This window comes from Phaethon aethereus (genome assembly GCF_964289735.1).
Source record: "Phaethon aethereus genome assembly, contig: HAP1_SCAFFOLD_372, whole genome shotgun sequence".
Taxonomy (NCBI): domain Eukaryota; kingdom Metazoa; phylum Chordata; class Aves; order Phaethontiformes; family Phaethontidae; genus Phaethon; species Phaethon aethereus.
The window spans coordinates 23,519-35,984 of record NW_028113786.1 but is presented as its reverse complement, the minus strand read 5'-3'; the positions used below and the strand labels follow the sequence as shown (position 1 = coordinate 35,984).

Here is a 12,466-nt window from a genome sequence, read left to right as displayed (position 1 = left end):
ATTGTCTGTTGCCTGCTTACGCAGTCTGCTTTTAACTGGTAATTTGCAGAGTCTGTTTGGGAGATCTGCTTTATGAATAGGATAGAGATGATAGAGCTGAAAGTGTGCCTTGGTCAATGCACAGTTCACTTCCATATGCAAGAAGTGGAGCAGGACTGAACTAGGGAGAGGCTCAAGAGCAGATCAGCTGGGGGCAGGAGTAGCGGAGGTTAACAGTAAAAAGGAAGTGTCTGTGAATGAGGGAGTCTGGGGAATTAGTCAGGGATTTTCCTCTTGAAGTAGAGACAACAAGAAAAATACTGTGCAGCTCTGGTCACCTGTGGGGTGTGTCATTTCTCATCACAACCAAAACCAGATCATTCAAGATTAATCAAGCATTGAACAAGCATGTGTGTTTGTGGGAAGTTCACCTTTTAACCTAATATTTGTTTAATGATAAATGTGTAATTGTTTGAGCTGGCTGACACTTACACCTGTATTTGTGCAGCCCAGGAGATGAAGATGGAGACTGGAGATGAAGTTGCTATTGTGGGAATAGGATGCAACTTTCCTGGAGGTAAGTTTGGCGTAAAAGCAAAGCAGGCTGCTGAGTGAACATTGAAAAGCACACTCACTCTTTACTGTTGAGGTGCAGTAAAACAACACATTCCTCCCTTACTTTTGTACAACTCGTGGCTTTGCGACTTTACTATCTTGTAGGCCAGACGAAGGGCCTGTCAATATCACCAGCTCTGCCTGTAGTACAAATAGGCTGGCTATTAGTAAAAGAAAGCTTCTTGCTTTATTACAGTATTCACTTTGAAAGGTCCCAGAAGAGAGCAGAGTTAGATAAACACAGCTCTGTCTCTAGTCAGATCCTACCTCTTACAAATACGCACCTAAATATTGCCTCTTGTACATGATGGGAAGCTGACTTCAGTAAAGAACTGATATTGCCTACCATATTAAAAGACCGCAGCCTGTATTACAGTATTCTCATATTTACAATCTTAATTACAATTAGGCCCTGTGAAAGTGACGGTTGACTTTATATTCTGAGATGAGATGGTTGACTGAGATTAGATGGGTGGAGATGTTTAGATAGCTGTGAGAGATTTCTAGGCTTATGCTGCTGCTGTCAATCTGTTCATACCCTGTACATTAGAGAGATACAGATTTAAAAAATCCAGAAATAATCCAGGGAGTTTGATACAGTTCTGTCCTTGCAAGTTGGTGTTCAGCCCCAAAGGTGACCATGCTAGTCTCTTCCTTTCTTTGTTTTCTTTCTTGCCCTCACCACGTTTCAGTTCCTGGCTTCATTTTGTCCAAGATTCAAGAGAGATATGTGGCAGAGCGATAACCATGTGGTCCATAGCTAACTAAGCAAACATGAATGGTTCTGCCTGTAGTAAAGTGCTAGTAAATATGTGGCAGCAGTCTCTTGCCCACGCCTTAAATACTAATTTGTTGCAAGTCGTTTGTTGGTCCAGACATGCCAGTAAAGGGACTCTCTTCAGAAACGTTGTTCTTAATTACCTCGCCATGCCTATGTTGACGGACTAACCATGGAATGGCTTAGATGGGAATGCTGTCCTGTGATCACTGTTACTGACTGCCAGCACAGTCCCCAGCCCAGCGCTGGCCCACCTCAGTTAGAGCTCTCCTGGTGAGTGCTTGGGCATGGCACAGGTCAGCACCTGCAAGGGACTGCTTCCAGAGTGAGTATGGGTGCCCCACTACTATGTATGTTGGGGCAAGTGGAAGCTGTGAGGAGGAGACGTGTGGGCCACTGTGTGGATGCCATGTTAGCTGGTTTCAGGGTAAGAAGAGGACCTAGACATCTCCTCAGTGCCTTGAGCCAGAGCTCTGGGTCTCAACCAGCAAGGAGAGGGTCCCTCACAATCCAGTAGCGAGGTGTTGGGCTCTGTCAGCATTGAATATACACATCCTCCTACGTTTGATTTAGATGCCCTCTTAGTGTTAGGGACAAAGGATAATGCCTCTGGCATTTTCCTGGAATTTGTAAGCTCAGTCTGTCTTCAAAGAGCTAATGTCCAGAGATGACCTTTTGCTGCCAGTGGAGCTGCCTGAGGAATGGTGCTGTCCAGAGACAGAGACAGAGACAGAAACAGAAAGACCTCATCATAGCCGTGTGGTCATCGAGGACTTGATGCCTGTATACAGTAGATGAAGTGAGATGTGGCAGGGAAATGGTGACGGCAGAAGGTTAAGGATTTTGTGGGGTTCCTTTGCTTTTAGGCAAGCAGCAAAGGATCAGTCATGCCTTTCCATTTTCCTCTCACCAAAGAATGTTCATTTCTCTCTCTGGTGATTCTACTTGAGCAGCCTAGACTTATTCACGGGAGTTCCTTGTAACTGAGCGTGCCTTTCTGAGTCTACATGGGCAAGAGGAGCACACAATTTAATCCACTTTAAAACCTTTGTACAACAGGTGATGGAATTGACAATTTCTGGAAAGTCCTGGAGGAAGGCAAAAACTGCACAGTAGAAATTCCCCCCGAGAGATTTAATGCCAAAGAGTGGTATGATCCAGATGATAACAAGCCAGGAAAAATATGTACAACGCGAGCTGCTCTTCTCAACGAGTGAGTCTGTGGTACCCCTGATTTTCTTTGTACTTAGACTAACTTAGCACTTAGTCCAGCCTTTCAGAGGTTGCAAGGCACAGGGAGAGCTTATAAACGGGTCCTGGGAACCAGCTTTCTTTTCTCTCACACGATGAACATGCAGTTGTTGAACTGCAGGAATTCCTGGTGTGTGACATCAATGAGCAAATCTAGTTGCAGGTCGTGTTAAGCACATATGCACGTGGCTGGGAACACCTATGACCTTTCATTATCTAATCAAACATGTATGTACATCCCCACCCTGTGTTGAGATGTCACATGTCATGTGATGGCGGTGCCTGCATTTTGGGTATACAGAAGAACATGTGCATTATGCATGAGGGGTATATACTGGATCTGAGGTGGGCTCCAGCCTGCCAAAAAATTCATACGGTCTATAGTACTATGGACTGTGGAGGAAGGTGGCAGAGCATGGACTCTGGGCTGTAAGAACTGCCTGGAAAGTCTCCTCCAGTTTCAGCCTGAAAGTTAGCCAGCTTTGCTGGACTGCAGGACCTAATCCTGTGCTTGTGGCAACAAGTAGATCTAATTCACGTGTAGGTGTGACAATTTAGAGACAAAGTAAGGAAGTCTGTTTTCGCTCGATAGTCAAGAAGGGGAATTTATGCTTAATTTCTGTGTTATGCTTGCTTGTAAACCTGAACTATTCATAATTTCATAATAATCTTTCTTTTCTCTGGGCTCATACTGTCATGTCTTAAACAGAGAAACTTTTCCTTTATTCTGAGTTCCTCCTCCATAATACTGAGGGATTATATATGTTAAGTATCAGGTAACGATACTAGTGTCAAGAGAAATCCTGGAGGAGCAAACTACGGTATGCATCCCTTCACTCGTGTCCTCATGTCTCATGTCAAATTATTGCAGAGATATGGGTACATCTGTGAGGGCGGTAAGACTAATGTGAAGAACAACAAATAACAGTAAGATCAACATAAGCATCTTATTTTAATTCCGCCTTCATCTTAAATGCTCCTGCTGTAGACCTTTATTCAAGCAAGAAGTTAACATGCACAGAAGTAATCTTGTTGCCTCCTGTGAAGAATACTTAGCAGGTTTGAGTTGTAGGACCCAGAATTACTTCAGTGATTAGTCCCGTGTTAGATACTGAATTCTCCACTGAAATCAAGAAATGATAGAAGGCTGTGCAAATCTGATCTTGGAATACAAGATCAAGCCTGGGTTTGGTCTTTTGTAAGTGTGGGCCTACTTTGAAGATTGTTTTAAAGATAAACACACACACAATGTATTTTGAACTTACGATTAAGTAAGTTCAGATGCACCTCTTGGAAGCATCTGAGCTGATCCTCTACTTACTATTTTTAAATTATAAAGCTGTTGGCCCATATTGCCTTAAAATAATTTAGAAGACAATATTTGTTTAAAACTTGTTGGCTAAGACCACATTACAGCAGAGGCAGTCTCATTCTGCAAATTTTCATAATCTGAGGAGTCCTGTTGGTAGTAGTGGGATAACTGTGTGAATAAAAATTTCTAGGAGTGGGCTCATAACTCCAAAATGCGGAACTGTTGATAAAAATACATACTTTGTGGTGGAACATAAAACATCCTTGGCCTATAAACATTTTCTTCTGAATTGCATAAATGGGAACTGTGACCACATACTGCTTTGCTTTTCATGAAATGGCAAAAAATGTGTACTTTGAGTTGAGAAGTAAATGCATATTGTATATCTATTGTACCGTTTTCTGGTCTGTGTATTTTAGGTTTAATTCATTTGACAACCACCTGTTTGGGATTAATAATATGGAAGCTGAACGCATGGATCCACAACAGAAGTTACTGATAGAATGCACCTACAAAGCCCTGGAGGATGCAGGAGTCCCTGTAGAAGCTGTCAGTGGCACCAAAACAGGTGTTTTTATTGGTAAGATGAAAATTTGATGGTGAAGAAGGTCTGTTTGAACCTGACAGAGGTTGGCGCACTCCTTCATAAACTTTACATACGCATCTAGCACTGGAGAACTTAAGGCTCCTGTGCTATGACACTACTGGTTACTTTTTCTAAGGATTACTAGGCTACCCGAGAAGCTCGCTGTATAATTCACATACCTATTTTAGGTGCTCTTCTTAGTGTCTTCAGGCACTTAAGTTGAAGCAGGAAACAGTTAAACTGCCTCCCCAACGCAACCCTTCCCAGGAATGATACTCTCAAGCCAGGCCTACACTTTTTTCCAGTATACTGTTTTCCAGTATAGCATTGGTTGAGGTGTTGTGGGGGTTAAGATGCTTTTAAACCAGCAGAAATCCTCACGAAGCTATTAGTATGCTACCAAGGTGCACTTGTCCAACTGCTTATTTTGTCAAGGACCTAGAATAACAGCCCGTTTTTGCTGGTGTAATCTGTGTCTCTTTTGAGAGGAGTTTTCTGGGATACTTAGGCTGCTGTAGCTATAGGGGCAAACTCTTCAGATTAACTTTTAGTCGGAAACATGCTCTTCTTTCACAGAGGAGTCTCTTCCTTGCTCTCTGAAGAGATGTAGTGCATTTCCCACACATGCCTGTGGAGTTGGGGATCCACTGTATTTCAAGCATCTGTATTCTCAGAAAGAGGACACAACTCCTCTCACAGTCCCTGTTGGTCTTCTCTATTTCTGTCTTACCGGAACGCTGTGAGCAAACCCAAGAGAAATAAAAAACATTTTATGTAGCTTACGATGTGACCTTCAACTTGGTACCTCTGAGGAACTGAAGCTAATGTCTTGTACATGCGTATCCCAGCTGGACTCATTGTAACTTCTTAACATCTATTCCCATCACAAAACCAAAATAACCAGTCTCAAACTGAGATACAGGGGTCTATGCAGGCTACAGAGGCTACAGAGAGTGTAACTGCATCACACAATGGGCTAAGCCATCAGGAAAGGCCTGTCACTTACCATGCAGGTAGAAATTTCAAGTGTTGTGCGTGTTTGTGTAAGTCAGTTGGGTCCAGAGGAATTGCTGGGAGTTTTGTCTTTGACTTGCATTGAAGCCGAGTTTCACCGTACGAGCACTGATGCTATGTAGTTTACTATTAAAACGGAAACCAAAACATGCTATCAGGTTTAGAGCTCTACCTTCCTTCCGTTTGCTGGGGTTAACGTGACACGTATTTGACATTTCTACAGGTCTTATGAACCGAGACTATGAAGTCGTCACAAGCAGAGCAGTGAGTGAAATAAATCATTATGACGGTACTGGAACAGCAATGAGCATTGCTGCTAACAGGGTCTCATTCACATTTAATCTGACTGGACCATCACTGGCTATTGACACCGCATGTTCATCTTTTCTTTTTGCTCTGCACTATGCTTTGCGAGCAATTAAATCAGGTAATGGGACTGAAGAGATGCTGGACAGTGAAATTAGGATTGCTACTGTTTCTGTCTGTCACCCTGGACGTGTCAACACGAGTATGTTTCTGTTGTACTCCAGGAGATTGTGAGGCAGCAATCTGTGGTGGAGTGAACTGCATAATAGATCCCCGCACCTTTGTATCTCTCAGTAAAGCAAAAATGATCTCTCCAGAGGGAATAAGCAAACCCTTCTCCAAAAAGGCAGATGGCTATGGAAGGGGAGAAGGCTGTGGTGTTGTTTTCCTCAAACCCCTGAAAAAGGTAAGATTGCTTGTGAAGCAGCCTAAAATAAGACTGGTTCCTTTACCTGAATTTTGTATCTTCGTCTCTAAGAAGTGCTTTTCCAGAAAATCTTCTCCTGTTCAAGCTTTAGATTAATAAAGCATTTCTTAAGCATTAAGCATTTATGCACGTCACGCATTTAAAAGTTAGTTAGTATTATACTCTGCTTGCTCTTGGTTTTGTTGTTTCGTTTTGTTTTCTCATATACAGAGAAAGCCTGAGATCATTAAAGATAATTGAACCTTTTTATGAAACAGGCGAAGGAAGACTACAGCAAAATCTGGGGTGTTATAAACATCAGTGCAGTAAATCAGAACGGCAGGTCCATGACTCCAATCACAAGACCGTCTCAAATAGAGCAGGAGAAGCTACTGCGCAGCATTTATGAAACTCATGTTGATCCCTCAGTTGTGCAGTACATTGAAGCACATGGTACGGGAACTGCTGCTGGAGATCCTACTGAAGCTGAAAGCCTAGGTAGTGTCATTTGTAAAAACAGGTCTCCACAAGTTTCCACTCTGAAAATTGGTTCAGTGAAAGGAAATATTGGCCACACTGAATCAGCTGCTGGAGCAGCAGGGTTAATCAAAGTGCTTCTGATGATGCATCACGGGAAGATTGTTCCATCCTTGCATTACTCGAAGGAGATGAGCAGCATCGATGCAGAGAAATTAAACCTTGCGATTCCCACAACTGTAGAGCCCTGGGAAGAATCCAGTGAGTATGGAAGAGTAGCTGGCATCAACTGCTTTGGATTTGGAGGAACCAATGCTCACGTTGTAGTTAGGCAGATTAAGCAGCTAGAGCCTCTTCCTGCCTTTAAGAGGCCCCTTGAATTGGTTCTGCTGTCAGCAGCCTCAAGTAAGTCCCTTCAGATGACAATGGCCGACACAGCTGACCAGCTGAGCACAAGAAACTCCGTAACTCTCCCAAGCCTGGCCTATACGTCTGCCTGCAGAAGAAGCCATGCCAGCTACAGGTACCGAAAAGCATTTGTCACAAATTCGCTCCAACACTTGCAGCAAGAGGTTATGTCGGCAGCGAGCACTGAGCTTGCCATGTCAAAGGTGGAACCAGAGCTGGTGTTTGTGTTCTGTGGCAACGGTGTGACGCTGCAGGAGTTCGGTGAGGCACTGCTGAGCTCAGAGCCAGTGTTCAGAGAGAAGTGTAAGGAAATAGAAGGGCTTTTCCAGAAACACGCTGCCATCAGCCTCCTGCCAACAAGAGGTCATAGCCCAAAGGACTTGTTGAACCCAGAGCTTTCCCAGCCCTTGCTTTTTACCCTGCAGGTTGCCTTAGCTTCCCTTCTGAAATACTGGGGCATTAAAGCAGTCGCTGCTATTGGCCACTCAGTAGGGGAAGTTGCTGCTGCGCATTTTGCTGGGTACCTTTCCCTGGCAGATGCAGTCAAAGTGATTTATCACCGGAGCCGGCTGCAAGCAAAGACTGCCCGCGGCAGAATGTTGGTGGTTGGAAACGTCCCTGTTCAAGAGGTTGCTGAACGTCTGCATCCCTACTCGGGAAAGGTGTGCATTGCAGCTTTCAACAGCCCGGTTTCCTGCACCTTGTCTGGGCATCCAGACTCTGTGGATGCTGTCCAGAGAGATTTAGCTCAAGCTTTCAGCCAGAGAAACATCTTTCTTCATGTTTTAAACGTCCCAGCGGCGTACCACAGCCCCAGCATGGATATGATACTTGGGGAGTTGGAAGAGAGCATAGAGCCTTTAGCAAAACAGGAGGGGGAAATTGAAGTGATTTCAACACTGACTGGGGTGGCTGCTTCTGGAAAGGACTTTGCTCAGGGCAAATTCTGGGCCCAGCATACTCGTGAGCCTGTTGCTTTCGCTCAAGCCATCAAAAGTGCAGCCAGAGACAGGGAAAATGTGGTGTTTGTGGAAATAAGCCCTCACCGAGCATTGCAGCGAAGCATAAAGGAAACTCTAGGAAAAGGCACAAGGGTGTTCTCTTCTTTGCAAACTGATGCAGAGTATCAGACACTCTTCACCCTGGTAGGAAATCTGTTTGAACTGGGATATAATCCCAACTGGCAGCACTTTTATAGTGGGTACCAAAGTGTTCCAGTGGCCATTCCGCGGTATCAATTTGATCGCAAAAAACTCATGGCCTGCCTGGATATCCATCAACAAGCAAACCAAAGAGGCGTCAGCTCTAGTCATCCTTTGATTTATGGCATAAACAGTGACAACGTGGAGTTTGGCTGCCTGCTCTCACAGGACACGACGTCGTACTTATATGAGCACAAGAACAATGGTGTGGCTTTAGTCCCTGGCGCTTTTTATGTGGAGCTTGGGCTGGCCTCTGTGATGAGCAGCTCAAGACCTAAAGTGCCTCTGAGTGCTTGCCAGATGAGTATCAGTTTCTCTGCGCCGTGTGTTCTCACACCACAGAGTTCCCAAGTCTTGAGTATCAAGCTGAGTCCGCAAAAAGCAGTGACCGCCTTTGAGATACTCTCTTCCTCCAATGCAGTTTATGCTGCAGGCCAAGTTACAAAGGGGCCTGAAGCTGTGGTGGAAGAAAGCACCATCTCCTTCCAAGACATCTATCAAAGATGCCGGTCAGTGGTTAGCAGAGAGGAGGTGTATGAAGCACTGTCTCTGGTTGGCTTTCAGTACGGCTCCATATTCAGGCAGCTCAGTGATGTGCATTATTGCCAGGAACTAAAGGAAGCTATAACAAGCATAAAGGTGAACAAGGAGACTGTCAGAGAGATGTACGACTACTGTATCCATCCAGTGCTGCTCGACTGTTTTCTGCAGATGACCGCTGTCATGACCTCAAGGACGTTCCCATCCAGAGCAGGCTTTCCTTCAGGGATAGGCAGCCTGGTGGTGCTCCGACCGCTGGAGGAAGAAATGATGATATATATGAGAACAAGCAAATCCATTGGGAACTGCCTAGAGGTCTGTGGATGCTTTATGGACAAACATGGCTCCGTTTTGGCTGAGCTCAAGCGCGTTGCCATCACTTTCATGAAGCAAGCATCTTCCAGAGACAATGAGTTCATGTTTGAAAACAAGTGGAAAGAAGTCTCCCCTTCACAGACGGTTGGATATCTGGGGGCTATGCCCAGAGTTCTAGTGTTTGCTGACAAATTTGGGATATCTGAGCAACTCAAAAAACATTTGCATCGTGATTCGAGATATGTTATGTATGAAGACTGGGAAGCCCTCTTGGAAGGCCACACACAGAATAGAATGAGAGCAGAGGTTGAGGATTATGATGAAATTCTGTTCCTGTGGGGCATTCAAATGTTAAGCGAAGATTTCCCAAGCAAAGTGGTAGACCAATTGTCAAAGTGTTGTGAAGCCTATCGCCAAGTTATTGTGGCATTAAGAGAGAAAACGTCCCGCTGTTCGGTCAGAGTTATCACCTACAGAACAACAGAAAGAAATGTAGACCATCTTAACTGTGGGTTTGCATTGTATGGCATGACTAGAACTTGTGCCGTTGAAGTTCCAGAAATCACATTTCAGATGATTGACCTCAGTTCTTCCACTTCCCTGGACATCTCAGTGCTAGCAGATGTTCTTGTCAAATACAAAGGTGTGGACTACCCAGAAGTTTTCATCAGCCAAGGCAGAATTTATGTGGCTGAAATCAGACGCACACCTTTTGTAGATGCAGATTACAGCCAACCCGTAAGATCTCTCCAGAAGTCAGAAACATTCACTTTGTATACTTCTGATCCATACTCAGCAAAAGACTTGTCTGCTGAATTATCCACCAGCACTGCTACTCAGCTTGACAAACAGAGCATTGAAATTCAAGTGGATAAAATATGTCTCCACTCAGAAGATTATTTTCCCATTAGTGTTTCTAGTTGTAACTTTGGTAATACACTGTACTGGAATTCACAAGCAGTAGACAAACACGGACTTTTAGCTCTTGATTTCAGTGGCACAGTAACAGCAATAGGCTCTGATGTGAAGAAAGTTAAAGTGGGAGATCACGTGGTTTCATGTTATCCAGCTGCTGCATCATCCAGAGTTCGGATTCCAGGAACAGTTTGTTTCAATGTAAAGAAATTCCCATGCTTTCAGAATGTCCCTTGTGTGTCATACTTTATCATTGCTTGGGAAATCTTCAATCAGAGGTTACCCAAGGGGAAACACGGCAGAACATTGGGTATTATTTCCACAGAGCCATCATCAGTTTTGTGCCATGTTCTTTCTGCAGCAGCAGAAGAGATGGGTTGGAGAACAGTACTTGCAAGGCCCACTCCTGATAATTTCCAGTATATAAACTTATGCAATGCCCTTGTTGTTCTTCCTCCAGTGAATAGACTGTCTCGGGAGGATCTGGCCCACATGTACTTTCTTAAAGATGTGGTGATAGTGTGTGGCAATCGACAGTCTGAATGTATGCAGAATGTCAGTGGAATTGACCATGAAAATATCAGCTTTCATATCCTTACACTTAACAGCACTTTCCAGAAAGCATCTCTGAAGGAAGTGCAAAAGACTGTGCATGCGTGGATCGATTCCATGGATATGAAACAGTTTAGACGTCTATCAGGTTCTGTTTTTCAGCAGACTGAGAACTTTGAAAGAATGAACTCCGTGATGTCCTATTTTACCTGCACATCTGTCCCACTTGCTGTACTGAGAAGGCAGAAGGACATCACCACACTTTCAGATATACCATTGTATGAGTCCCAGAAGAAGTTGTTTAGGCAGAATGCTGTTTACATAGTAGTTGGGGGGCTCACTGGACTTGGCTTTGAAACGGTGAAATTCATAGCCGAGAATGGAGGAGGGTGTATTGCAATACTGTCTAGGAAAAGTCCAAGCAATGAGAAGCAAGAAGAGATGAAAGCTTTGCGGCAGCGGTATAAAGGGAGCAAAGTAGTGTTTGTGCAGTGTGATGTTACTTCAACCAGTGATGTTGAGAAAGCTTTCCAGAACATTGTGAAGATCTTTGCGGGGAGTCCAATCAAAGGTGTGTTTCAAAGTGCTGTTGTTTTACATGATGGCCATCTTGAAGTTCTGAAGTTGGCTGACTTTCAGAAAGTGCTGAGCCCAAAAGTAGCAGGGACCCTAAATCTTCATTGGGCTACCAGAGGCCAGGAGCTTGACTACTTTGTGTGCTACTCCTCTGTTACTTCCTTTCTGGGAAATTCCACCCAGGCAAACTATGCAGCTGCAAACTCTTTCCTGGATGTCTTCTGCCACTATAGGAGGAACTGTGGCCTTTCAGGCCAATCGATCAACTGGGGTGCTTTGAACCTTGGCATACTGCTCAATCAAAACCATATTCAGAACGTTCTGGGATCCAAGGGCATAGACATTCTGCAAGTGCATGAAATTCATGAGTACCTCAGGAAGAGCTTACTTATGAATAATCCGCAACAAGCCGTCGCCAAATTAAATTTTCAAATTTTATATAATCATGTTTTTTCTCGGGTTACATCGCTGAAAAATCGCTTCATATCACTTATGTCAGAAGAATTCAGGAACAAGCTTGAAACCTCTGAGGAAACTCAAATACAAGCCCAGGATACTGCCTTAATCAAATCTGAGGACTATATCACCGCGCTGGTGAGTGACCTCACTGGATCGAACCCAGATGAACTAACCATGAATACAGCACTTTCATCATTGGGCATAGACTCTATGTCAGCTATGACAATTCAGAACCGTGTCTTTCAAGAGAGAAAGGTGGACATACCTCTTCTGAAGCTGCTTGATCCTCACACAACTCTGTCAAGTTTAGTAGTAGTTTTAGAAGAAACAAGCAATGAAAATGGAATAGTTGAGAAAAAAAATGCTGTGGTTGAAAGTGCAGAGAATGGGAGCTGGCTATAGGAGTCTCCTCATTCAGGAACTGTGTGACTTTGAAGATACCTGTAGTCTTTGTAGTATCTCAGAATGTGTTACTGCAGACTCGGTAGAAGAGCTGGTGATGCTGAATGTACTCCTCTGCGTTGGCCCAGAAAAACCCACACCAGGTTCTTCTGCCATTGCACTAGCTGTATTAACTTCAGTCAGTTGTTTGACTTGTTACTTTCAATATTTTTTACCTTCATTTTTCAATATTTTAAACTGGAAATACATGGGCTAAGACATATACATTTTTGTTTGGTAAATTTATATGTTCAATGCATGTTACATTTTTTAAGCCATATTAAAGTCTTGATGAAAATGGTATGTTTGCATTTTGAAATGATGAATGTACATG

At 43.8% G+C, this 12,466-nt stretch overlaps 1 protein-coding gene across 1 annotated transcript; it reads left to right on the top strand.

Annotated features, from left to right (window-relative positions):
* Positions 1-495: 495 nt before the first annotated feature.
* Positions 496-12,093, top strand: LOC309416548 (phthioceranic/hydroxyphthioceranic acid synthase-like; the record flags this gene model as incomplete). Its single annotated transcript, XM_082016088.1, has 6 exons — positions 496-556; positions 2,432-2,585; positions 4,355-4,515; positions 5,759-5,962; positions 6,066-6,247; positions 6,526-12,093. The coding sequence occupies 6 exons, from the start codon at positions 496-498 to the stop codon at positions 12,091-12,093; spliced, it is 6,330 nt and encodes a 2,109-aa protein (XP_081872214.1).
* Positions 12,094-12,466: the final 373 nt, after the last annotated feature.